The sequence below is a fragment of the Brachyhypopomus gauderio genome, chromosome 12, assembly GCF_052324685.1.
Source record: "Brachyhypopomus gauderio isolate BG-103 chromosome 12, BGAUD_0.2, whole genome shotgun sequence".
Classification (NCBI taxonomy): domain Eukaryota; kingdom Metazoa; phylum Chordata; class Actinopteri; order Gymnotiformes; family Hypopomidae; genus Brachyhypopomus; species Brachyhypopomus gauderio.
In genome coordinates this window covers 4,686,967-4,714,894 of record NC_135222.1, presented here as the reverse complement: position 1 = coordinate 4,714,894, position 27,928 = coordinate 4,686,967, and the positions used below count along the sequence as shown (strand labels likewise).

General features: G+C 45.3%; 5 protein-coding genes across 6 annotated transcripts; 2 read left to right on the top strand and 3 right to left on the bottom strand.

The window, feature by feature from the left end:
- Positions 1-8,083: 8,083 nt before the first annotated feature.
- On the bottom strand, positions 8,084-11,142 carry org (oogenesis-related gene). Its single transcript, XM_077024114.1, has 7 exons — positions 11,007-11,142; positions 10,347-10,427; positions 9,885-10,113; positions 9,314-9,471; positions 8,495-8,599; positions 8,281-8,323; positions 8,084-8,205 (listed from the first exon to the last, which is right to left on the bottom strand). Exons 1-6 carry the CDS (start codon positions 11,058-11,060, stop codon positions 8,303-8,305), a joined length of 648 nt encoding a protein of 215 aa, XP_076880229.1. The 5' UTR covers positions 11,061-11,142; the 3' UTR covers positions 8,084-8,205; positions 8,281-8,302.
- A 2,796-nt stretch (positions 11,143-13,938) lies between these two features.
- On the top strand, positions 13,939-18,314 carry LOC143528709 (inactive tyrosine-protein kinase PRAG1). Of its 2 annotated transcripts, none has more exons than XM_077024560.1 (4): positions 13,939-14,559; positions 14,751-14,893; positions 15,408-15,919; positions 16,489-18,314. In XM_077024560.1, the coding sequence occupies exons 1-4, from the start codon at positions 14,486-14,488 to the stop codon at positions 17,593-17,595; spliced, it is 1,836 nt and encodes a 611-aa protein (XP_076880675.1). In that variant the 5' UTR covers positions 13,939-14,485; the 3' UTR covers positions 17,596-18,314. The 2 variants fall into 2 exon arrangements, with proteins under 2 accessions (XP_076880675.1, XP_076880674.1); XM_077024559.1 differs by having other exon boundaries at positions 13,940-14,559; positions 15,399-15,919.
- A 303-nt stretch (positions 18,315-18,617) lies between these two features.
- On the bottom strand, positions 18,618-21,348 carry oaz1a (ornithine decarboxylase antizyme 1a). Its single transcript, XM_077024562.1, is given in 6 exon segments — positions 18,618-18,826; positions 18,909-18,994; positions 19,342-19,517; positions 19,933-20,019; positions 20,021-20,078; positions 21,170-21,348. Coding segments are annotated over 6 exon segments (660 nt in total). The 5' UTR covers positions 21,289-21,348; the 3' UTR covers positions 18,618-18,692.
- Positions 21,349-21,832: 484 nt separating this feature from the next.
- LOC143528712 (uncharacterized) lies at positions 21,833-23,386 on the top strand. The gene is made up of 5 exons (XM_077024563.1): positions 21,833-21,938; positions 22,339-22,371; positions 22,619-22,753; positions 22,873-22,943; positions 23,034-23,386. Coding segments are annotated over exons 2-5 (360 nt in total). The 5' UTR covers positions 21,833-21,938; positions 22,339-22,370; the 3' UTR covers positions 23,187-23,386.
- Positions 23,387-24,361: 975 nt separating this feature from the next.
- On the bottom strand, positions 24,362-27,220 carry amh (anti-Mullerian hormone). Its single transcript, XM_077024561.1, has 7 exons — positions 26,823-27,220; positions 26,292-26,624; positions 25,862-26,037; positions 25,632-25,746; positions 25,407-25,536; positions 24,869-25,269; positions 24,362-24,790 (listed from the first exon to the last, which is right to left on the bottom strand). Exons 1-7 carry the CDS (start codon positions 26,947-26,949, stop codon positions 24,369-24,371), a joined length of 1,704 nt encoding a protein of 567 aa, XP_076880676.1. The 5' UTR covers positions 26,950-27,220; the 3' UTR covers positions 24,362-24,368.
- Positions 27,221-27,928: the final 708 nt, after the last annotated feature.

Genomic DNA, 27,928 nt, shown 5'->3' with positions numbered 1-27,928 from the left:
TGAGCGCGCGCAGGATAAATCTGAGCACGCGCGAGCGGTTCTGTAGTGGAGCAAAGCGAATCTGAGCGAGAGAAGAGTAAATATGAGAGAGCACATTAATATTTTGCGCGAGAACAAAGAAAATCCGTGCGAGCTGCGTGAATCACGCTCTCGCACTTAAAAAATGTGCTCTCGACTATTGGCAGAGAAATAACGCCATAGAGGTGCACGACCTCGCGCCGCGACAGCGCGCGATGCCCTCGCGCACGGGCGGAGCCTCCGCGATTACGTCATTTTCGCTGCGCGGACCCTCGCGCCGCTCGCGGCGCGTCGAGTATAAACCAGGCTTAAGGTGTATGAACCCGGCAAACATGACTTTAGCCTGGTTTATACTTTCGCGAGCGACCGTAGCGCGCGGCTCCGCCCATCTCGCGCGACCCTGCGCGAGCGGTGTAGGCGTTTATACTTTCGCGAACGTCGCGAGCGTCGCTGCAGTGTTCTCCGAAACGATAGGTGGCGATAGGTGGCAGTGGAGAATAAAAAACCCCTGCAAAAACGGGGAAAGAACATTTTTACCTGACCAGAGACCGTATATATACACATCAGGCATCAAACGTAAATATGGCTTTGCAGTGTTGTCCGAAACGATACGTTAACAAATACGAGCCTCTTGTAATTCCAGGGCGACACATGAGAGAACGTGAAGACGTTAAGATTGGGCGTTTTGAAAATAAACAAGCGAATTATTTCGATTCATTTCGAGTATATGTATAAATATTTAACTTAATTAAGTTTAACGTGCTGGGAAATATTGAAATGGACCTTTAAAGTGACGTACAAGTGCATTAATTCCACCTTGTATAGGTGTATGAACCCGGCAAACATGACTTTGTCCATCGCGCTGAAGCGCGGCGCGCGCGCGAAGTTACAAAATTCGGGAGTTGCACGACCTCGCGCCGCGACAGCGCGCGAGGCCCTCGCGCACGGGCGGAGCCACCGCGATTACGTCATTTTCGCCGCGCGGACCCTCGCGCCGCTCGCGGCGCGTCGAGTATAAACCAGGCTTAAGCCTGGTTTATACTTTCGCGAGTGACTGTAGCGCGCGGCTCCGCCCACCTCGCGCGACCCTGCGCGAGCGGTGTAGGCGTTTATACTTTCGCGAACGTCGCGAGCGTCGCTGCAGTGTTCTCCGAAACGATAGGTGGCGATAGGTAGCAGTGGAGAATAAAAAACCCTTGCAAAACCGGTGAAAGAACATTTTTACCTGACCAGAGACCGTATATATACACATCAGGCATCAAACGTAAATATGGCTTTGCAGTGTTGTCCGAAACGATACGTTAACAAATACGAGCCTCTTGTAATTCCAGGGCGAAACATGAGAGAACGTGAAGACGTTAAGATTGGGCGTTTTGAAAATAAAACAACCATAAACTAATGTGATAAAAAAGCGAATTATTTCGATTCATTTCGAGTATATGTATAAATATTTAACTTAATTAAGTTTAACGTGCTGGGAAATATTGAAATGGACCTTTAAAGTGACGTACAAGTGCTTTAATTCCACCTTGTATAGGTGTATGAACCCGGCAAACATGACTTTGTCCATCGCGCTGAAGCGCGGCGCGCGCGCGAAGTTAAGCCTGGTTTATACTTTCGCGAGCGACCGTAGCGCGCGGCTCCGCCCACCTCGCGCGACCCTGCGCGAGCGGTGTAGGCGTTTATACTTTCGCGAACGTCGCGAGCGTCGCTGCAGTGTTCTCCGAAACGATAGGTGGCGATAGGTGGCAGTGGAGAATAAAAAACCCCTGCAAAAACGGGGAAAGAACATTTTTACCTGACCAGAGACCGTATATATACACATCAGGCATCAAACGTAAATATGGCTTTGCAGTGTTGTCCGAAACGATACGTTAACAAATACGAGCCTCTTGTAATTCCAGGGAGAAACATGAGAGAACGTGAAGACGTTAAGATTGGGCGTTTTGAAAATAAACAACCATAAACTAATGTGATAAAAAAGCGAATTATTTCGATTCATTTCGAGTATATGTATAAATATTTAACTTAATTAAGTTTAACGTGCTGGGAAATATTGAAATGGACCTTTAAAGTGACGTACAAGTGCATTAATTCCACCTTGTATAGGTGTATGAACCCGGCAAACATGACTGTCCATCGCGCTGAAGCGCGGCTGCAGCGCGCGAAGTTACAAAATTCGGGAGGTGCACGACGGGCGGAGCCACCGCGATTACGTCATTTTCGCCGCGCGGACCCTCGCGCCGCTCGCGGCGCGTCGAGTATAAACCAGGCTTTACAAAATTCGAGAGGTGCACGACCTCGCGCCGCGACAGCGCGCGAGGCCCTCGCGCACGGGCGGAGCCACAGCGATTACGTCATTTTCGCCGCGCGGACCCTCGCGCCGCTCGCGGCGCGTCGAGTATAAAGCCTGGTTTATACTCGACGCGCCGCGAGCGGCGCGAGGGTCCGCGCGGCGAAAATGACGTAATCGCGGTGGCTCCGCCCGTGCGCGAGGGCCTCGCGCGCTGTCGCGGCGCGAGGTCGTGCACCTCCCGAATTTTGTAAGCGCGCCGCGCTTCAGCGCGATGGACAAAGTCATGTTTGCCGGGTTCATACACCTATACAAGGTGGAATTAATGCACTTGTACGTCACTTTAAAGGTCCATTTCTATATTTCCCAGCACGTTAAACTTAATTAAGTTAAATATTTATACATATACTCGAAATGAATCGAAATAATTCGCTTTTTTATCACATTAGTTTATGGTTGTTTATTTTCAAAACGCACAATCTTAACGTCTTCACGTTCTCTCATGTTTCGCCCTGGAATTACAAGAGGCTCGTATTTGTTAACGTATCGTTTCGGACAACACTGCAAAGCCATATTTACGTTTGATGCCTGATGTGTATATATACGGTCTCTGGTCAGGTAAAAATGTTCTTTCCCCGTTTTTGCAGGGGTTTTTTATTCTCCACTGCCACCTATCGCCACCTATCGTTTCGGAGAACACTGCAGCGACGCTCGCGACGTTCGCGAAAGTATAAACGCCTACACCGCTCGCGCAGGGTCGCGCGAGGTGGGCGGAGCCGCGCGCTACGGTCGCTCGCGAAAGTATAAACCAGGCTTAAACCAGGCTTAAACCAGGCTTTAAGCCTGGTTTATACTCGACGCGCCGCGAGCGGCGCGAGGGTCCGCGCGGCGAAAATGACGTAATCGCTGTGGCTCCGCCCGTGCGCGAGGGCCTCGCGCGCTGTCGCGGCGCGAGGTCGTGCACCTCTCGAATTTTGTAACTTCGCGCGCGCGCCGCGCTTCAGCGCGATGGACAAAGTCATGTTTGCCGGGTTCATACACCTATACAAGGTGGAATTAAAGCACTTGTACGTCACTTTAAAGGTCCATTTCAATATTTCCCAGCACGTTAAACTTAATTAAGTTAAATATTTATACATATACTCGAAATGAATCGAAATAATTCACTTTTTTATCACATTAGTTTATGGTTGTTTATTTTCAAAACGCCCAATCTTAACGTCTTCACGTTCTCTCATGTTTCGCCCTGGAATTACAAGAGGCTCGTATTTGTTAACGTATCGTTTCGGACAACACTGCAAAGCCAAATTTACGTTTGATGCCTGATGTGTTTAAATACGGTCTCTGGTCAGGTAAAAATGTTCTTTCCCCGGTTTTGCAGGGGTTTTTTATTCTCCACTGCCACCTATCGCCACCTATCGTTTCGGAGAACACTGCAGCGACGCTCGCGACGTTCGCGAAAGTATAAACGCCTACACCGCTCGCGCAGGGTCGCGCGAGGTGGGCGGAGCCGCGCGCTACGGTCGCTCGCGAAAGTATAAACCAGGCTTTACTCGTCTGCGTATCTCCGCGGGTGCGGGTGCGTCTTGTGATAATCCTCACCTGTGGCTCGTCTCGTCATCACGTGGGGTTTGTGTGGTTTGTCCATTTAATGTGCGTTCGCGCAGCGTCCTGTGCTCGTCGTTGTTTGAGTCACACATGTTCTATGTAAACGTGTTTTATGTGCACTGTCTGCGCTTCGGTAAATGTAATAAACGTAACGATTTGGAAAGTGCAAAGGATTCTGTCTCGTCCATCGCCTTGCGCCCAACGTTACAAGAGCATTTTTAACTTTTTTAAACTGTAAAAACACTGGGTAAACTGTCAGTGACATGGACTAAATGTAAATAGTCACTGACACTGGATAAACTGTCCTTCTGTTTTTAGATTGCCGATTTGACTATCGTCGTTACCGTCACTGTCCGTCGCCATGTTGTTTTACAGTTAGTTAGACCGAGCACGCCTGCGTGAATTCAGTGACGAGGCGGGGGTAAAAGTTCACAAAAAAATCGATCTTTGGACGTACGAATCGATAATCAGATCATCATATGCGAATCGATTCTGAATCGGAAAATCGATTTTTTCAACACAGGCCTATCCTAGACTAGTTACTTGACAGGGCCTCATTCGTCGGTAACAGACATGACAAAGCCGTCACTCTAAAGGAAAGGCTGGCGCGTCAAATTTGTTCAGTGAGCAGAGATGTGACGTAGGTATTCTTAATAAAGTGGACGGAGAGTGTACGTGTATTCGAGCAGTCTTATTGAGAAAGCCAAAAAAGGCTTCTAACCGAATAAGAGAAAAGATGCAGTCCCACAGCAGGTCTTTGGAGCCAGTATTTGTGCAGTGTTCTTTATTGACAGAGGCCAGCGCTCTAATCTACTCCTACAGCAATGAAAGCCACTTTAATTAAAGTCTCCTGTGAGTCCCCCAGCCGTACTGCCGCACGGCCGATCCCACAGCTGAAACAGACAGAGCAATCTGCAGGGCTGTTACAAAGGCACCTCTGCCTGATGCTGCTATACATTAATTACCTTTGGGATGGAAGTGCTCGGCGTAGGCCAGAGAGGACCAACACATCAGCCCCTCACCAACAGCAGGGCTTTCAGCTCCCCTTCTGAAGTGGGCAGTAACGACAGCTAGTGATCGTATATGAGTCGTCATAATCATACCCAGGAAAAAAAACCAATGTTTAAACCATTTCCTAGTTAGCAACATACCGTAAACAATTTACACTCTGCTAGAACATGCTGAGGAGAACTCAAACACTCGCGTCTACAGCCTTCTGCCCAAGGTCGTGTCCCGGACGTGAGATACACCACACGCGAGCCACGTGTCGGGCTCACCCCCGGTGGCACCTGTTGCCCGAACCTTTAGCATCTGCACGTCACAGAACGATAGAAGTGACGCTTTTCTCTTAGCAGTGCACCCATACGCAACCATGCAAAACATCAAAAGGAGAATTATGTTCAAAATGCTTCCTTTAATATATGATTCATGGCAGCTTGGAGCACTTCAAAACTAGCCAGGCAAGCGGTATCTGCAGGAGGTTTCCATGCAAATGTTGAGTTATGTCAGGTCCTTGAACATTAGATGTGGAGGGCGAAAGGCCCACCAACACAAAGGGGCAGTTTACATTCACATTCATTAAACTACAAGAGCCATGAAATAGGGTCGGGGGACAGACAGCATATTGTATATGTTCACTTACACCAAAGTACAAAATGCTTGTTCGTTTACATCCATTTTTACAAGCCTTTGTTGTAAAATTGGGATTTTGTTTACAGACAGGTTTGTACCATGACTAATTCATCTAAGGCTCTTTGGATCACAACACTGTGGTAATACTGCACACAGCTCGTGGGCAAATCCCAGAACAAAAGACTGAAGTGAGAGCTGGAGGCTTTCTTCATGTAGATCACTGCTGCATCAGCTCAAGAGCCGCGTCAACATGCAAAAGCCAGAGGGCAATGGGTTCTTTTGGTCTAAAAGTGTGATTTCACCCTCCACACACACACCAATGTCAAGAACCCCCAGGGAGGCCACATATCCATTCCCCACTCGAACCCCTTGACTTTTTCCTCCTTCCAAAGCCTCGTAAAGCAACTTGACTTTAATCCGTTGCCCGTCCTCAGCTATCTCTGCCTTACAAGGTCACACATGAATCCAACCCCAACAACCAGGAGCAGACGCCTTTCCTCGGTGACAGCACAGCCCCCCGACACATACAACAAAATTACCACACAGGTTCTCTATTCAGCCTTTTTATAGCAAATAAACCTGATATATACATCAATTCTGGTTTAATAATTGAGCTCTCCGGCTGGAGGGAACATACCTCAATCAAATTAAAGTTAATTATGTTCATTAATGGAAACTGTTTTTCCAGATCTAATCGAGGTAAAAATTACAGAATCACTCAATGTTGAGTAAAAAGAAATTGTGGAATTTTGCAATTTGCATTTCTAAAATACCAGCCCAAGTCTACAAATGCAAAACAGTCTGCACTTAGCTATGGCTTACAGATCTGGCCCCAACAGCACAGACGATAAATTAAACAATGGAAAGAATTATGAAACACTTTCAAGAAAGAAATGTAACAGAGTGAAATGTAATTTGCATACAGAAAAACCAAACGAACCCCAGCATTAGCACCCGAACAGAGGAAGATGAGGATGAAGTGGGCTAAAAGAAGTGATCATCGGATATGGGTGATTGGATGAAAGGAACATGAACCACAAACCTGCACTGACAAAGGAGAAAATGCTAGAACTTTTCTGCAGTGCCATTCTAAACACACATGTAGATGTTTGAAGAAAACCAAATTTCCTCACTCATTTATATGGAGCTGCATGTCAGGAAAAAGACCAGAGGAGATGGCAATCACAACCTCAACAGACAGCACACAGGTGCACAGGGAAATTGTGGACACTTCATTCCATCAACAGAGAATCAGCTTGGTGATGAGGTCATTTCGCAGGATAACACTACAGAGAAATGCTTTCTTTCAGGAAAGGCATACCAACAGAGTGACATGGTCTGCAAACAGTCCAAATCTCAGTCTGACCAAATCTTCTGAAACACGACTAAAAATTGGAAATTTTAAATAAAGTCTCTCTCTGGCAAAGCAGTGTGATATTGCAGGATATTAGAGGCAGCTGCACATGGAACATTCCTTTTCCCTGCCATCCGTCAAGACATTGAGTCCTTAACACCACTGGAACAAGAAAAGCACAGACTGGTTTTTAATTTGAGGTACATTTCATGGATCCACAATGTCCAGCCATTACATCTGAGTCACGTGCAGTGGATTTGCTACAAAGAAAAACAAAGCCGATTGAACACCCAGAGTGTTGTGATTCCATCATTTCCTGCCAGGAGTTCTACATCACCGCAAACAGAACTAGTCAGAAGCTGCAAAATTTACGCTCCTATATGGGCGTCCTCATTTCCTGGTGGCCCAGAGGCACTTGGCGGAGATGCTGAACATGGCTATGGAGTTTGAGAGGGGGAGCAGAAACCGAGCAGCCTTTGGCATCCCTGGGGCAGAGTGGTGCAGTGGAGACGCCAGCGCAGGGCAGAGTGCTCTTGGGCACAAACACTTTAACGCTCTCATGAGGCTCAAAAGGCCTCCTGCGTGTCCTGCTGGATGCTGTAAACGGGCTTCCAGCCAATGACTTGGAGCAGGGAGGCTTTTTTGACCATAGAAGGCAAAAGCTTGAAAAGAAAGCATGTGGGAGGCAATTACTGCAGACATTATGCGGTTTTCTGTACACCTGGACGGGACAAACCAAGCATACAAGATGAGGCATATTAAAAATAAAATAAATCTCCCTTACTGTCATTGGATATGTTGGAACTCATTTTTATAGCGTGGGGGTGAACAGCTTGCACAGACACTTGTGAACATGAAGGAAACTCCCAGTACATTACAGGAACTGAAAAACAGCAGATTTCAGATTAACAATGTATGATTCAACTGAGGACTGTCCTCATTTGAAACAAATTAAGGCATTAGGGTCTGTATGTGCCAAAATGCAGCATGTGAATTTATGCGGATTGCTTCAGTTGGTGTTTGTTGCTCATTTTTGAAGCCAAGCACATTTGTTCTATGTCGGTGAAAGTGACCCCATCCAGCTTAAGTGCCATGTGCATTATTGCGAGCAGCAACAGGAGCAAACGATCGCCATCTGCTGGCAAAGTTATGCATTGCTGAGATAGTCAGAGCCAGGCAGCGTTTATTATATAGTTTTATTTCAAACAATTTATCACACTGAAAATCACATACAAAAAAAGGGGGGGAAAAACACATGGAAATGCTAGCATGCAAGTCGAGGGTTGACGGCACACAATACCTAGAAGATGAACAGAAACAAAATGAATTTACACATTTACAAGCTCAAACTAACATTTTATTTTCTCATACCTACCCGACTTGCTACTCCGTCAACACTACGACTGAGAAGGAACCCCCTACAATAGAAGGGTGAAGGTGAATTACCCTGCTCTGCACACCCTTGGAGAGAACACGTCAAAACACCAAGCACTCACTGTGCAGCTTTACTTAACCATATTTATAACAAAACCACTTGCATAGAACGTATTGTACTGAATTCAGAAATCTAGAAGGAAAAGGACACATACGGTCTCCAAATCTTTGATTACAACAAGCCCCTTCTCCATTTCGAGATCACTCTCTGTGTTGTTGCGTGACTGGTATTCCTCACTGTCGGTCTCAGCCTCGCTGACCTGCAAGAGTAAAGAAACTCCTCAAACCCAAACACTCCTGGATCAATCCCAGCACCTCTTACCGATAAGCAGCAAAAGAGGTACCAGTACATTCAAGCCGTGGTGTTTCATGTGTGCGCGCGCACACACACACACACACACACACACACACACACACACACACACACACACACACACACACACACACACACACACACACACACACACACACACACACACACACACACACACACACACACACACACACACACACACACACACACACACACACACACACACACACACACACACACACACACACACACACACACACACACACACACACACACACACACACACACACACACACACACACACACACACACACACACACACACACACACACACACACACACACACACACACACACACACACACACACACACACACACACACACACACACACACACACACACACACACACACACACACACACACACACACACACACACACACACACACACACACACACACACACACACACACACACACACACACACACACACACACACACACACACACACACACACACACACACACACACACACACACACACACACACACACACACACACACACACGTCGTAACGCAAGAGCATCGCGCCGCATTAAGTTCAGTTAACCCTGCACGACACCACTTCCTGACTATACAAACGAGGTCAGGAGGGTGGCTTGCCTCATAGTCAGGGTCAGAACTGTGGTCCTCCTCCTCAAGCAGGTTCTGGGTGGTGAGAAGCTCCACCCAAGACAACTGGTCCTCATCATCGTCGTCCAGGTCGTCCTGCTTCCTCTTGCTGCCCTTCCCACAGGGCTTGGTAGGGGAGCTGCGCACCTCTAACACCACACAGAGCAAAAATGGGTCTCAACGTCCACATCTGCCGTGGGTTAACGTGGTTACGCAGAATAGAAAATAAGACACCTCAGCACCGACCACAACGCACTCGTCCATGAGGCTGCAAAAACACCCGCAAGTCAGGCCTGCAAAGCCCAATAACTGCTGTGCATTTCATATTCATAATTAACCGCGGTGCGCTTCATATTCATAAAAACGGCAGTGTGATTTGTATTCGTAATAATGGCCGCATACCGCAATACTCATCACGGCAGTGAACATCGAAATGCAATGAATTAACAGCTGCAGCTTAGATTAAACCAAGCACAGCGGCCAGAGGTTCATAGGGTTCAGACAAAAGGGGGGGGGGGGGGGGGGGGGGGGGGGGGTGGTCATGGACACCACTGACACTGACCTGGAGAAGCAGAGCACCCGATGCTGGCACAGACGGGGTATCCGAGCACACCCTGCAGCCGGCGAGGTAAGACCGACAATAGCACACGTGTAATCCATCGCAGGCGCTTGCGGCCTATTCTACACTGCCGCATGGCATGAGGGCTCTGCTCAGTCACGGCTGGGGAAGAGATGGACGTAGGAGCAGAGGAGAACCCAAAGAACCACCACAGGCCACGAACTCCACGCATCTGAAAGGTAGGAGACCTGTTCAAGTCACATTCGCTCCGATGTACAGACACACCAATCCATTTGAATTCTCCTGTACAACGACTACAAATAGCCCAACTAGCTATACGAAGTCTTCAATTAAAGTCTCAGGACGTCTGTATCCCAAATGGAACCCCCACCCCCAATACTCCTCACCACTTATCTTTTAAAGTCCTCTTTAAAATCATTAGCAAATACAAAATAAACAACGCACCACGAAACTGATTGGCCAAAACTGTGAAATTCGACAAAGGACTGATGCAAAAACACCGCCTCTCTTCGTAACAGTTTTCCGCTGTGGAAAGAAGATGGAGAGTATGACTGAACACAACAACTACAGACCTGATAGTTAGGCCTACAGGGTTACAAACTTTTCAAGATCATTTGGGGTTAGATTTTAACCTGGAAGGTGGTGACGAGTGTAAATTGTTAGGGGGGGGGGGGGGGTGGCGAACTTAAATTCGCCACCCCCTGACCGGTTTCGCCAAATTAAGTATTTATATCGCGATCGATTGATCGCCAGTGGTTGGCGCCAGAGCGAACTAGTAACTCATTGAATCATAGATATGGATCAGAGGTAAATAAACTAGTTTTTTTGCGTGAGAAAACGGATGTGTGGCGTGAGAGCGTGTGAAGACAGTCAAATGCGTGTGTCTCACGCTCAATGCGTGAGAATTGGCAACCCTGTAGTTAGTAACGCAGCCACTGACTAGACAACTACTGAAATGCATTTCTGCAATTTCACACATTTAACCAGCAAGTCACCGCGCTTTCACTATACATTCTTCACTTTATAACAAAACGGACTACGGGTTTGGATGAAATATTCATTTAGCAACAAACTCAGTGCTGCTTAAAAACAAAACAAGCTTGCCTCCTGAACCTCGACGATGTCTGTCTCAACATCACAGCTGCACTGGGAGGTCATGGCGCCACGTGCGGACTCCAGGTTATTAGCGTTCACGCACACGCGCCTTTAAAATGGTGGCGCGCAACCAATCACAGCCAAGAAATGTGTCATCAAGCGCAATCAGCGCTTCCCGTTCCATTGTTAATTAATCACATGACCAAAACTTTGGGAAAATGTCAACGAGTTCAACATTTGCAAATGAGCATGAGTTAAAACTATATATTAATAATACGAATTATTATTTGTATTAGTGTTGTTGTTATATAATAACAATAAGATATAACTATAAAATAAGAATTATTAGTATTATTATTATTATTATTGTGTCCTGTAAAACATTTCATTAATAACTCACTGTCACTGTTTATGAAAACAGTGTCTCGCAGCAAGCTGAATAATCCTGTTCTTCTTATTAGGGTTCCCTTGTTTATGCAGCACCCACGCCTGTTTAATCAGGTTGAGTTACACGATATCGCTGTGTCATCGTATCTACGCAGGTTCAAAGGAAACTTCAACGAGGTTATAAACACGGTTCCCCGCTTGATGTCTTTTAAACCGGTGCAGACCAAATGTTCCTCGGTCGTTGACAATCACAGAAGTCAGACAGCTGCGATGAATAAGACTGGGACACATATGATGGCATCACATGATAGCTGATTACTCGGGACTCCAGAGCTCCGCGGCTCTACGTCCACATACTTCCAGCGCAAGTTCCTTCGGAGATTCATTTGGATCGGAAAGTCGCGCAAGTAGGGATAGTTTATGCAGTATTGTAGTCACGCCAGAGAGTATTCCACATTGCATTTTCGAGGAACAAAGAAGAAGACGTGACCCTACATAGACAACCAGTGTCTTCTTCTCTTTCTTCATCATGCTCATCCTCATCATCGCTGTTTGGCTCATCTCCAGAAAAGCCCACAGATGCATCTCAGATCCAAATAACTTCAGGCGGGCATCTTTGTTGCGTGAGAGCTCCGTCCCTCGTCACTTGGCACAAAGCAAGCATTACTACGAGCCTACCAGCAGGGCGGCGCTCTCCCTGGCGCATCTCCCCAAAGTCACCACTTCATACTGCTTTGTGACCCTGAGCCAGAGTCCTCCGATGGCCAGCGAGGAAGAGCTCTTCTTCCAGGTGCTGCGGCCACACTGGGCCAAGGAGAGGTCGTCTTTAAATGCAAATCTGCTGCCAAGAAAGAATTCCTCAGACAGAAATGTTCCCTTCCACATCCATGCAAAAGCTCCAGCAAGGTCACCCTCAGCCCATCAGCCTGTCCTCAACAGTTTGGACATCAAGTCATCTTCAGACTCTGTTCCTACCACAAGACACCAGCCAGCAAACGCAAACGCAGCCTCTGGGGAGTTCTACGCAAACCCCTCATCACCTGAAGGGGGCGCAAGTGGGATGGATCCATCTGAACACACACACCAGAACGGGCAATCATTGTTCATGTCACTGTGTAGCAGTGTGTTTTATTGCAAACCTGCTATGCTAAATATGTGGCTTGTGGACAATCATTCATTCATTCACTGAATTCAATCATTTCATTGTACTTATTTCCTCCTTGACATTTCTTCATAATAACAGAAACAACATTGTCATCAAAAATATTCTCAGCATTTACTTAAAGGATACCTTTTCTGCACACAACTTTACAGAAGCCCTGTAAAAGTATTCTTTTATTGAACTTCACCTAAGATCATGTGTGTGCCTGATCCTGTGCCCAGATGGAACATCTCTGGGTCCAATATTGTACATACTATTGTACATATAAACGAGAGAAATAAAGCATTGTTTATTACAGCTTTATAGGATTTTATTCCAGACACAGCATAGACAGTGAAAGTAAGTGGGTATGGTATTTGCATATTCCACTTAAGTACATATTTGATTATTCCAAATCTCTTGGGTGCTTTACTACATACTTTAGGCACACTGTATACTCTCATATGGAGCAGGTAATGAGAGCTTCTATTTCGAGCAAAGTGGTGCTAGACTGTAGAGCCACAGCACGATGGCTGCTTGGTCTTGTGTGCGTTAATGAGCCCTGGGTTTGTGTCTTCTCTGAGGCTGCAGACATGAGAGAACGTCTGTGAGCCAAACGTGCTCTGTGTTGGGAACGTGAGGGGTCTGTTGCCAGGCTCTTCAAAGACTCATTTCATAACCGTTTCAGAGTCTTAACTGTCCCTTTCACTTTCTCATTCACTCTTTTTTAGTCTGATGAATCAGTGAGAGAAGCATGCTGAATTCACCTCACTTTGGAAATATGATCTTGACCGCGCTTAGGCGATGATAAGAACGTATTATTAGGAAACACTCGCCTTTTGATCTACACTTAACATGACTCATATTCGAATGATAATGGTCCATTACAGCCTTAAAAAGCCTTGTAATAGTACACAAATGCACCATGATACCCACCCCCCACAACACCTCCCCCAACATACCCCACACCCCCACCCCCCACAACACCACCCCCGACATACCCCACACCCCCACCCCCATTCATCTCCTTCTTTGCTTGTAGTAGCCTCTTGTGTAGTGTGTGTGGGTTGAACTCAAAACAGTGAAGATTTCATATTTCGCTGCAACCACCTTGCCCCATTCTGAATATAAATGGAAGTCTTCTGGATATGATGGGCCCAGTGCATTTTTGCTGCTACATTACTCTTCTGATGAAGCTTTGTGGTAATTAGCAGTCAAAGCCCACTTCTCTGATTATATTCAGTTTGAGTCAGATTATCTATGGCAAAGGTTTGGGCCAGGAAGACATGTGAGAGAGACTCTGGGGCTGTCTGACTCATCTTAGCCTCAACCGCACCTGCTTCTACCACACTTCAGCTTTTAGTCCCCATACACCATCTGCTGAGGAGCCTCGCACCACGAGACACCACGAGGCGGGTGTGTTACAGTGTAGTGTGCTTCTGTACAATCCAGTGCAGGGCTTTCAGGTTTTAGATTGATTGTGCCAGGAACACCAAGAATGATGAAGGGGGTAAAGATAAAGTTCTGGATTGGGGTCTACCGAGCAGCTCCTCTCGTACGCCGTGTCGTGAAGACCCACATACCTACTGACACTGGCACTAAAGATTTTCTGCTGAATCACTTCAGTTGGGAGGATCTGTTTTGTATTCTAAACATGTGCCCAGTACACAGCAGAAGAAGAGTTTTAGGCATGTGCATTTCATGTGAAATTTTTGAGGTTAGAAAGAGAAAAAAAAAGATGCTCAAAAAGGAAAGAATGTTCCGTTCCCAACCTCAGATATAGATCAGAGACAACAGCAAGATAGCAAAAGTAAAAGAGAGAGAGAGAGAGAGAGAGAGAGATCATGTGTGATGATCATGTGGGCATGGACGCTACATGAACTGACATTTGGAGAAGTTTGTGGCACATTCACGCAGCGACATTCTGACAACCACCAGCGACTCAGTCCGGGTCTCGGCGATGGAGTTTACTCTCCCGGGGGCCGACGCAGACAACTCCGTAACACCCCCTGCACTGCCCACGAAACAGCGCAGGTAAGCCACTGCCCCCATATCAGACATCACTATGCTACGATAACCCATCAAGTAGTGTCCGATACTGAATGCCATGAACGCACCGACGCATGTATGCAAACGAAGGACCGTTGTGAGCATGGACGATGCTTCGAGCCATGTGGAAGATGCTCCCCGGTGCAGTTGCATGACTGCGCTGTGTTCTGTTGCAGGAGTCAGCGTTCCAGCGCGAGCTCTATTTCAGACCTGCAGCTAGAGGAGAGAACCGGCACCTCCTCCCCCACCCCGTCCTGTACTGATGTGTTTGTGACACCTACTGACTGTCATGCTGTCCAGTGCCCGGTTCATCAGTACGGTGAGCACGCGTGTAATGTAGAGTGAAGAAAGGCTCGTTTGTTCAGACTGGAACCATGATGCAAATATGTAACTCAAGTGACTGGGGTGGAACTGAGGTGAAAGTTACATGCTCTCAGCTTGTGAATACACCTCATGCCATGTTTCTTTTGTGTGTGTTTGTGTGAAATAATGGGAGGAAGTAACACCTGAAACCAGACCTTTAAGCCACGAGAGAGACATCTGAACCACTAAGTTTGTGCACCAGGGAAAGTTCCCATCAGATGTTAGATCACACCCCTTCCTCATGTGTTGTATTTTAGCTGGCATATTGCACCATTGTCAGTTATTGCCTTGTTTATTGTCTTGTAAATAAATTACCTGTGTATTCTTAATTTTACAGTAGAGTGTGAAGTGCATATGAAGGTTATAGCTGTACATTAAGGATTTGTGTGTATTCCTGCACATAGCAACATGGTTCTGTCACAGCAACCAGTTGGTTTGGCTATTTTATGGCCTTTTTTTAGGGCCTTCAGGACACAAGGTGCGATTCTTCTCAGATGAAAACCCCCCACCCATTCCTAAGAAGAGGCTGCTACGGACCCTTTCTCTGCCAGCGGTCAAGCACTGCAACCCTGCCCAGCGCCACGCAAGTCCTCCGCGCTGTGGAAATTCACATCATGAGGCTGACATCACACCAGCCAACCATGCTGGAGAAGACAAGAAAGAGGCCACCGTCGACAGGCATCATCTCAACCAGCTCGAGTCCGACACACCTGATCACCATCTTCCAGAAGTTTTTGGCGGCTACTCCCATCAGGAGGAGGTCTACACCGGCATCCGGAACAATTACCTTCGGTTCATGAAGAGCGCTGTGAGGCACATGGAGAACATGGTGCTCTTAGAAGAACAGGAAATTGAGACGGTGATGAGACTGCAGCCCGAGGACTATGTGCTATCTGAAAATGACCAGCCTAAGATGACTGAGCCAGAGGTTTGCTTCACTGTGAATTGCCCTGAAGTCCCTACTCGCTTTCTCTCTGCAAAGGTGAAACTACATCACCACCAAACCCCTCTTAAAGAACATTAAGTTTCCACTACCATCAAGTACAGATTCTGACAGCATATGAGGACACTGAAGTAAATGTGGATTTAATGTCTGTAAGAAATATATGACAAACAAACAAACAAACAAAACATTAAAGACTGTGCAAAACAGCTTTGGACTCAAAATAAAAGCACTTTGTTGCTGTCAGACACTTTCCCATTCTGTACCCCTAAAGCCACAAACAGAATGCACACCCTTATAAGGCAGGCACTGTGCACAGCACTAAAACCTCATTGACCTACACTTCCTTTTTAACATCAGGTGTTGTGCAATAACACCAACAATGTGTTACAGAAGGAAGAAGCCAACTTGCTGATACTGTATATAGTCTTTTAATCCTTAAATCTAAACAAATCCTCACATTTTTGTCAATTCTTTAAATCTTTCAATCAATTGATTCTTTAAAATTCATTTCAGCGATCATGTCCAGTTTAACATTAATGATTAATGTGTTTAATATGAGCAAAGGGATGAAGAATATTCAAATGTGTTTGTGTTTTTCATCTCAGGTGAACAGAAGAGGTTCTGATCTGAAGCACTCGACACCCCTGCCCAATCATCCCAACACTGAGGAGATTATTGTCCATTTTCCACCGTGCATAGCAAAAGAAAGACTGCAGCTCTCAGAATTACCGGCCTCAACAGAACTACCACAAGAGGGCAGCACTGAGCCATGCCAGGAATCCACCAGCATCACCAAACGGTGTACAGTGCTTTCCTTAATGGAACAAGGCTTTACAGTTACTATAGTAAGAGATTTTCCTTGGGGAACACTGGACGACTTTGTCCAGGAAGGCGTTTCTCTGCACCGTTCCCAGCCGGATGTGTACGAGAGAAGGCTCAGTCTGCTGATGCTCCAGCTGGTACAGGGCTTGTGTCACCTGAGAAGTCAGGATGTCCTGCACAGCGAGCTGAGACCACAAAGCATTAAGCTGGTGTTCTGGAGCACCAAGAATAACGGACCGGCAGAGACGGACGAATCCCCCGCAGGGCCCCGGGGTGCGATGAGAAGGTACTGCCTTCCGAGACGCAGCTACGCAGGTAAGAGTGACGGCTGGGACGATGTGCTTTATGAAAACGTAAGCAGGAAGAAGGTCCACGTGTTGTGGGAGAAGTGGGGCACGCCCCGGGTGGTGATCAGCCACGATGCGGCGCGGACGCAGGGCCCTCCGGACCTCCCATCAGAGGAGCTGCAGCTGGGACGTCTGCTGAAACACTCTCTCCACCGGCCTGCGGACGCGCACCTAAGTACCCAGTACACACCTGGCCTGCGTCACCTGATCCAGCAGCTTACGAGCGAAACCCCTGGACTACGACTGGCCGACACAGCCCGCGTTCTTCAGGCTGTACTGTGGGGCCCCCGCGCTGGACTTTTCGAGAAGAACCAAGCGAGCACGGTAACGGTTCATAACTGGCTGATGGTGAAGCGTTCACTGCTAATACTGAAGCTGGCGGAAAAGGGGCTGTTCTTAGATCAGCGCGGCGTAGACTGGGAGGACTACCTCTGCCTGCAGTACCTGTCCTCTGCAGATCCTGAAACTTTACTCGAGACAGCAATACAACTGGGCATCCACAACCCTGTGAAATCTGCTTTAATGACGAACACCAGTGCTTAAATGCAACAAGATGACTTTATACTACCCATGTAGCGTATATCAGTGTCTCTGATATCTGTGCAAATGCATTTCACACAGAAAAACAACTATACAGTTGGTCTAAAACATTGCATATATTCAAGTTCACATGCTCTGAACTGCTTTAATAATTTGACAAATCTAACTCTGTAGATCTATCTTTCCTTTTATCGCTTGTAATAAGCATCAGGAACTGACTGCTTCAACAGGAACTCAGCTTAGGAACATTTTAATAGTGACCATACTGAGGTCATTATCACCACAATACCTATCGATACTGGAATTTTGACATACCTATATTGTGATTTTTAGTAGTTGTCTGTTAGCAAAAATGTGAATAAAGCTAACTCAAGACCCAGTGCCCCAAATTCCCTTTCCAAAAGAAAAACGCTTTAGAAATTAGCTAGTATTCCTTGAATACTAATACCGCAAACAAAATGAACAGAAACCATGATTTATTTCAAGTCTAAATCTGCCAAAATAAACAAAGCTGACCGCTATTTTGAGACTAAAATTTGGTTTAATCAGTCTTGCTATTTCATTCAACACCCACATGGATATAAAGCATAGATGGACAAAACGGAGAGGCAACATGTAAACAAGTCAAACAAAACCACTGCACAGGGTGAGCACATTTATTCCGCGCTCTATACAACATGCAGATCAGGCCAACCGACCAAGGAACCAAAATCCTTAAAGATTCATGCACGCAAAAAAAAAAAAAAAAAAAAAAAAAAAAAAAAACCATGACAAATCAATATGAAATTTCACTGGAAACAAAATTCACATAAAATTTTCGAGGCATGGGAATCTTACCATAAATAGGACACTCTAAAGAGCAATATGTGGAAATGAAAGAGAAGAACCAGCTATAAGCAATTTCTTTAGATTAATCCACCAGAATGATTTATGGCCTAACGATTACAGTGCAAAAACCACTGAAATACAGCACAAACTGAGAGAACCACTGAAGAGCAATTCACAGGTAACGTCAAAGCAGTATGTTAAGGTTTTGTATTCTTTTAATGATAACTTTGAGAGAAGAAGCGCAAATCACTTAAGAATGGGATTAATAAGCATTAGTCGTCGTCGTCGTCCGAGTCTCTTTCAATGCTGTAAGCCATGAAGAAAGCGTCGGGCCGTGCTGGGACGAGGGAATGACCCGGTCTCACAATCTCAAAGCCCAGGAAACTGAAGGTCCGCAGGAGCGATGCTGTAAGGAGACACAGGCACGGTGAAGTACCAGCTCACGCTACAGGAGACGCAGAGAGAGGAGACACCATGAAAGCACTTACCTCTATCGTCACGGTTCTTTTGAAAACAAATGAACACGTGATCAACCTGAAGCTTCTCTTCTGCAAATTCTAGCAAGAGAGCAAAACTGCAAGACAGCAACAGGACATTCAGTGAGTAACCTGAAAGACTGTAAAATTGCGGCAAGTCACCGTTTAATTTGTTATTCATACGGCAGTTTTAGCTTCATAAAACTATTATGGGACTTGCAAGCTGACACTTAGTCTCAAATTGTAAATCATTTTCTCTTTAACATTATGGCCAAAATTACTATGGCAATTTCCCTCTTTATTGAGTAATAAAGTACATCCACATAGCAGGTTGGGAGCCAGTCTTCCCATAGCCCCGCCCCCACCCCTCCCCCATCCCCACCGTAGTGGATGACAATGTCATTAAGCAGGATGTGGTGAAACTCGAGGCTTGCCCACTGCGCACCTGTCCTTGCTGCCTTCAGGAAGACCTCCAGGGGGGATCTCGATGTACAGCTTGTCCCCAGTCAACGCCCCCCTCCACACTAGCGGCTTTGCTTCAGAGCAGCGACGCTCAAAGAGCAAAAAACGGACGCGGCTGTTCAAGGGGGGAGGCTCCTCAAGAACCAGCAACTGAGCATCCTGTTAGGGGGAGGGAACGAGGTATTCAGCGGCTTTATCTACAACACGTGCAGGGTGAGAGGTCCGGTAACAGTTCTGTTCTGAAGTACGCAGTACACGCGTATGGAGCAGCTCCGCATAGTGGACATGAAGCAACTCACACAGCCTCTGTGGGTTTGGGAGTTCAATGCTATTTCATTCAATCATTTGACAGGTCTGTGAAGGTTGACCATGTTGAAACAACCTGGCTTTCCTAGTATTACATAATTATTAACATATACTAGTGGACTTACGGGCTTCATGTGTACTGGCATGTTTATATACCTTAACAGTTTTCTAACTGTTGCCTTCAACTGTAACAGTGATCAAAGTTATGTGCTCTACACTCATGTATTCTTAAGCACGGTTAGAAATAGGAGAAGGGACAATCACTTACAGAATAGAATAGCTTAGCTGAAAGATTGTGATCCCTCTGATCGTTCCCTCGCCCACCTGGGATCTTCAGGGGTGGGTGAGGGGCATCAGGAGCACCACAGAGGCCCCGGACACGGGTTACTGCAACACCGGGGGCAACGTCGGGGGCTGTAGAACAGCAAGAGGTGTTAAACCACAACACAATGGCCACCAAGTCTGAGCATAGCATCGGGCATTCAGTAAAGCACACCACGTCAAATACAATACAACGTTAGTAATAGGAAGTGTGACTCTGTGCCAATTCTGAACACTAAAACACTACTGAATTTAAGTAATTGTACTGTTTGTTCAGAACTGTTTATCTGCTCAAGATAGATCATAAAAGAGAGTGGATTAAATAAACATACACCGACTCAACCTGTGTGCAAGTCAAACAAGTTAAACACAGACCTTATAAAGTAAAAAACTCACACCTTAATTATAACTAGTTTATGGGTTATCACGAAAACCAAATATTAGCTAATAATTTAATAGTCAACTTAAAGTAGTTTTCGTTTAATGCCATTATTGGCCCCAAGATGTCTTGTTCGATTTCTTTAGCTATATCTTCTCAAGGTTGTATTTAACAGTTTCAGATTGCTGTCGTTTTAAAAGCACTTCCCTTTTAAAATGACATGATTCATGATCAAAACAGGAAAATCGTGCGTTAATATGGCGAAGATAAACACGAAGTGGCCATTGCGCAAACGTCCCTCGACGAAGCGGCCTTATACCGTCCCTGATCTGACTAATATGTCAATATTACGTAATGTAATAATAATAATGATAATAATGAACAGAGTTTACTAACCTTACCATTTATTAATTATGTCCAGATTAAACATGTTTTGTTAAACATCTGTAAATGTACCAAACTCAAGAGGGCAACCTTGCGTAATCTAATGAGCTAGCTCGGTGGCTAATTAGCTAGCAGCTATCCTCACAGAGCCTGAAGAAGCTAACGAGCTAGCAGGTTTAGCCTCATCTACACGAAACACATTACTACAATTTATATAGCTACTTACTAAGAGGTATAAGTATGTATGAAATTAACAAATAGGTGGAAACAACATTTAACGTGGTGTTAAGTGTGGAATTGCGTTTATTATCCGTGACTGTTGACTGGACCCAGGAAGGCTTTTCCCAGACAAGGCCGCGAAGCTCGCGAGCTGGCTAACGTTATCACAACACGTCAGACGTACTAGATTAAACTCACATACCTTTCAATCTCGGGGTTATTACGGTTCATTTCGACTACGGGCATCTTGGATATATTTCTCTCTTTTTCTCTGACAAAACAATGGCTATTCAGGATCGTCTGTAGGTTAGATTTAACCATCCGGCCAACGTCAGGGCCCACAGCTCTCCGTCCTTTCTTGACTGAATGTGTTCGGTACTTCATCCATCAGTATTTACAGTATTCCGAGAGAAGGGGGCGTATCTATCGCGAACGCTTAACCAATAGAAAACGATTACTGCATTGGCAGACGTAATATGTTTTTATTGTAGTTATTTTATTGATATCTCAAAATGAAATAAAATCCATCTCACTTATAACACATAAAAAACAGAAGCAAAAGAGATTATCAATTGTAGTTAATTAAATATAAACACATTTTGTTTAATGATCCCTGATGTATCACACTATTCATAGGGACAATTTAAAAGAGAGTATTATATGTGAATTTCTAAATTATCCAGCAGACATACCTACTCTAGCACACCTGGTTGAATTGATGATTCATTCATAATTTTTTATGAGCTCAGATAGCAAAGAGCACACTAGTCTAAGGCTTGATCTTGACAGTCAGGTGACACTGGCTGCTCAATGATGCTTCTGCCTTGAGTAACATGCTTTTATTTTTTTAATAATACTGTTTCAGCTGTGCCTGTCAGTCAGGATCCCACATCTGATGCAGAACATGAGCCATGACTCTCCAAGTGTGAAATCGATCTCTGTTCTTCCCCTCACCACGCTGATTATGTCAGGTAAGACATGGAGTTATTTTCACATGAAGGTGATCGTTACTTTTGGGATTTTTAAAAACTAGTCTTAATATCTTAATATGGTACATGTAGTATATCCTATCTGAGTTCTCCTCAGGTTCGACCAAATGTCTATTTTAAGCCAAGTTATAAGTGCCATGTACCTCATACAAATAGCGTGTGCTGTTTATGTTACTGTACAAGTAGGCCTACGTCTATTGCAACTATAGGCACAACTTTAAATATCTGAGATCTGTTGTTCTCATTTATATTATTGTCTTAATGTTGGTTTTACTTCTCTTTAAAGCTGTCAATCTTATTACACTGTGTTCTACATAATTTTCAACATTATCCAATGTTTTTATTTTGTTTGCTAACACACTCTTCTTTATTCTTTCCTAAGGAAAATTTGATTGAGAAAAGATCACTAGTGAAAGTTCGTATCTCTGTGATACTAACAATGTTTACAGTGTGAATAGATTGATATCCACTGCTATTCCAACAGCTTACTAATACACCTTACATGTGCCTTCAGTTAGTTGTGCAATGTCAATTAATACATCAAATCACAACAGTAATTCTATCACTGTTCATATACAAAGCCATCATGTCTGAAAGTTCTGTCACTCGCACACATATTAATAAAGTGGTTTAAAGTGTAATTGAACCTGTTCATACCGTAGTGAAATATCGCCGGATACTGCCTGTTAAGTCTTTGAAGGATGTGGAAAACCCATGGAAAGGAATCACTTTGAACCGCTGCATCCTGGCAGCTATGGCCATCGTGATGGTCAGTTCTACGTTTGAAATGGTACAAGGTGAGTGATAAAGATGTTTACATTTCCGTCTCTGCAGAATTCATTTGCTTCATCTAGCTGAAGAAGATGCTTCAGATCAGGGGCCTTTTCTGTTATGCAGCCTTTCTTGTGCATTTCAGAGACGCTGGAACCTTTATTTGAGGCAGCAGAAGAGGTAGAAGGGTCCGGAGTCCAGGACACACTAGATGAGGTGTTGTGGAAGTTCTTCATTACTGTGGAATATTCAGTGGCCTCAACCCTTAAGGTTCATACTGACACGCTCACTGCGTCATTCCCCTAGTCTGAAGGTTCTTGGTGGGACGGCCTAGCATTTTGGAACTGGAGACCAGAGGATGAAATGGGCCAGTTTGGGAAGAGGCCACCTGGAGTGAAACCCAAAGGGATCCGGAAGAGTGAAATGCAGAGGAAGGGGCTCCTAAAGGAACGGGATTAGAGTCAACGGAGCAGTGCACATAAAGAAGATATGTAGGCAGCAAATGAATTATGACTGCATCCTATTTATTTTGTTTTATATAATGCTATGCCTGTATCAAAATTATTTTTAGAATATTTCTAGCAAATATCTCAATTCTGTATTTTTGAAGGATGCATGACGTTTGGGATACATGTTCAGTAAAACCCTTAAATCCTTGATGTCTGGCAGTCCGAATCAAACATTCCCATAAGAAGGGCCCTACTCTGGGTTCTTGGGAAATAGTTATGACAAATACATACATTTGGAGCATTGCGAGCTTACAGAGAAAACATTCTCACTGTGAAAATACACAATGTGCTAGATACCATCTCACCTTGAAGAACAAGTAAATAATTAACACGAGTGATTCATTAAATGTGCAGTCTTTACTTCTTAAATGTGTTACAGGACATGTGATTACTGTGATCAATATTTAATCTCTCAAATGCCTTGGCCGTTATTACATTTATCATATATTAATCACACAAACTGCATGCTTTATGAATATTTATTGTATTAAAATATGAAAAACAGCACACAGACAACACAGCTTAAATGATATGTGTTTTCATCAAAACAGGAATCAAGCATACATCAGAAGCATAAGATATTAATATATAAAATACATAAATATATACAGTTGAAATTAATCAGCTTACCATAAATGTTTGACCTAGTATGACGTCACACAATAGCCTTGCTTAGATATTTTGATATGTGAATTAGCTTTAGCTGATATTTCAGGGGTTTTAACAAGATCATTAAATAAGACTCTTTATGGGTGTCCAAATCATATAAGTGCAAGAAAATATTCTGTAAAATTGCCAGACATGTATGCTTATATATTCACTTTGCAATTAGTCATGGAAGAGGATCACAGATGCTATAAGGTGTATAACTGTCCTGTCTTCCCTGTGTATTAAATGGGACCACTTACTGGTATAAACAATGACTTTGCATGGATGTTGACTCTTTGTATGGGACTGAGAGACTATATCCCTACTGACATAGACAGCATGTAACATCACGTTCCAGTAAACTGCTTTAAGTTTCGACAAAAAACGTGCATACACACACTAGCAAATGCAATGCCTGCTGATCTGTGGTACTCTAATAAAAGCACGTAGGTGTTTAGAATACAATGCTTTGCTAATGACACCGTTAGCGACAGCCGCACTTCTTGGCTACCATGTTGGTCTTGTAAGTGATGAGGGTTCCCTCGCTGTCCAGCTCGATCACGCACAGGTCGTCGTAGTCCACGGGCACACAGCAGAGCATTCGGGTCAGCGGCAGGCCGCTCTGCACCTGAGCGTTCAGCAGCATGGCGTGGTTGTTCTCGCTCATCAGCGGGAATCCGCACGTCCCCTCGCAGTTGTTGATGTTGGCTGTGCGAGGCTTTAAAAAGTACTTCTCCAGGTTCACCGTGAGGCCCTGCAGACGGCACTGACCGGGTCCCGTTAGGGCATCCTGCCCAGCACGGGCCGCCCGCTGGGCTCTTTCTGCCGCCCAGGCACCCAGGACCGTCTGTAAGGCCTTTAGCAGCAACAGGGCTCTGTACTGGACTTCACTGGGGATTCGCAAACCTTAAAAACACGAGAAGGAAACGTCTATAACTACTAACCACAAATGTCGCCCTGCTGTTTTTAAGGTCAAATGATCACCTGTTTCTGCCCCTCCCACGTCCTCAGGAAGAGCACTGAGTTTGGCGAGAACCTCCAGCCTGTCCATCTCACCGTGCTCGGCCTTCTCCGTCCGCACCCGATCTAAAGTCTCGTCTAGCCGCTGTCTGAGTAGGGAGAGCAGGGAGGGGCCGAGGTCCAGCTCCACGCGGTGGGCCCACAGCCCCACGCCCTGCTGGGGGAAGGAGAACATGGTGGGGGCGGAGGAGTTGACCAGCTCTAGAAGAAGCGACTCGCTCGTCGACACCCCAAGGGTCAGTGGAGGCAAAGAATGAAGGGTGGGCCGGGACACCGGCGTGGACCCGTCCTGCTGCCATGATGGAGTTCTCTCAGTGAGGACTTCATTCAAGAACTTCCGCAGTTCACTCAGGAAGTGGACGGTTCTGAAGGTGGGAAACAGATCAGGTGAAAATCTCCATTTGTGAAGTGTTATGAAGCAAAGAGAAGTATTATAGAAAAAATAGGACACCAGTTTTAAGTTGTGAAACATGGACGTGTATATGCGTGCTTAAAAACATACCCACTTGAATGCTGTGCCTCTTCACTCTTGGTTGCTTGTTTAAAGAACAGAACCACTGGGGCAAGTATAATGTTAGACCTGTTCTTTCTCACCATGAATGTTTGAAGTTCAGACAAACCCAGTTTTTGTTCTGAAAACAGTGTGGACATTTAAATACATCAAGGTAATTACTAGTTTTCTAGTAAAATCCATAGAATATTAAGCACAGGAAACATGGTCTCCCACCTCTGCCATTCTGAGCCTCTACTGTGATCTTCAGTTTTAGATGGTCATGACTGAAGCCGTTCGCCTGGTCACCTGTCAGAACTAGGAACTGTGTGCTTTTAGAAACACACACTGTCTGGGGGGACACAAAAGACAGATGGACATGAAAAACACAGAGTGCTCTTCCCTCTAATGAGACACTAAAACCTCACCATAGCAACCCGCGTAATGAGCATCATCACTGAAGTAACCTGCTCGTTTGGATGCAGGGCATGGCAGCTGAATTTTAGGTTCATCTCCTCCATGTTGATGAAGTCCACGAAGAACAGAAGTAGGGTGGAACCTGGACTGGCTTGATGGTCATGGTGATGTTTTGTGAAGTGAAGGGTTAGTGTGAACTCCCCATCCGCTCCAGTCTCCCAGTGCTCTAAAACACACAAGAGTAACAATTCTCTAGTTCAACCTCTAACCAAGTAAGCTGAGGAGAATTGGAAGTTCACATTTATAGCATTTGAGGGATCTTATCCAGATCAACACACATTTTAATCAGTATGACAGTAGTTGTACTGATTAACCCCATGTCCTTAAGAGTTCCATGTTCCACCTGTTTTGGAGGGTTCGTTATCGTAGCTACAGTCTGGAAACATGTCTTCATTTGGGATTAAAGAAGCGCAGTGGTACCTTTATCGGTGCGCAAAAATCCCAGCCCACGATTCTCGCTGTGCACCATCTCACTGAGCACTGACAGCGAGGAGATTTGGGACTGTGGCACGCCATCGTCATGGGAACACATTCCAAACGAAGCCCGTTCCTCCTGACCCGGCACGGCCTCCTTACTCCGGGCGTCACGCAGGGCGAGCAGGAAGTGGCCCAGAGCATCGGTGTGATGCCGCTGCTCGTGGAGACAAGGGGCATCTCGCTGGAAACACTGCAAGGGAGAGAGAACAGAAGCGCGGTGCTGTCCGTCGGGTGCACGTGCCATCCCGTCCATCGTCTCTTCACCTTTGTTCCTTCCTGAATGGGGAGCCAATCACATTAGAGGGACTAAGAAACGCAACGCAGATAACCGTGTCGTACAAACTATCGTTCCGGTCAAAAGTACAATATCACCCGAATTGGGTCAAGCTCTAGTGCGCCAGGGTTCACTGACGGTGATCTGTCGCTGGAGAGAACAGAGCAAGACGGGCGGTCAGAACTTAGGAAGGGACTGACCTGGCCGCGGCTGGTCTGGGAGGAGGTCCTGGTTTACGTCCGGCTCTCCCTCAGCGGAACTAAGTGGCCCTGAGACCACAGTCATCGGCAGGAACACCAGCATCCAAAGCCCAGTCTGCACACCCATGTCCTGCTAGTCACGTTGATGTGAGGCGCTTGTTTTGGGGTGGCTGAGCTATGGAAGTGTTTTATACACAAGCCCTGCGTTCCTGAAGAGGAAGCCGTCTGCCAAGATAGCTTCCCAGCACCAGTGTCCTTGGACACGCATTAATGTGTGTGGTCATGGTTTCAGCAAGAAGACTGCAGTAGGCTGTAAATGTGGAGGAAGAGAATATGATGCCTTCATACGCTACCGTTAGGGAAATGAGCAGCTGAAGACAGACAACAGATAACTGTACCAAGGCCAGAACCACTGGCATGTTCAATCAGACTGTTGGCTTGTGATGACAAGGAACGAGATAGTAGAGTCATCCAAAAAAAAATCATTTGGTGAAACAGTCAAATCTTTGTTCATTTAATTTATACAGAAGTCATTTGTAGTTTCTTCTGTCCCCATCAAACATCAAAACATCTCATACCCTGGATCTCACTCAATGTAGATCTCACTCCATGTGCAGCTATGAAAACTGCATGTTGAGAGTGCAATATATATATATATATATCGTGTAATATATATATATATATATATATATATATATGACACAGACAGACACATACACACACAACTATTAAACAGAATTACATTAAACTCTTGCTAATATTTTGCATATTTAAGCAAAACATTATATATCAGACACCAGAAATTATGCACATTTGTGGAACACACCAATTTGTTGTTTGCCCGAGTATTTTAACAGGACATCAGAGCTGAAAATCTTACTGTGACTGGCCAGGGCCACAGTAGACACACAGCTGCAAACGTTTAGATGTTCAAGGTCTCAACAGGTCTGGCAAGCTAGGTGTCAGACCATCCCCACAAAAGATAAGGCAGGACTGCAAAAATGTGATGGAAGCAAATGAATAAGGAGTGACTGCTGGAACCTTCCCACCTATTCTAGCATTCCACTGAAGGGTGAACATCCCTTTAAATTCTGTAGAAGAAAACA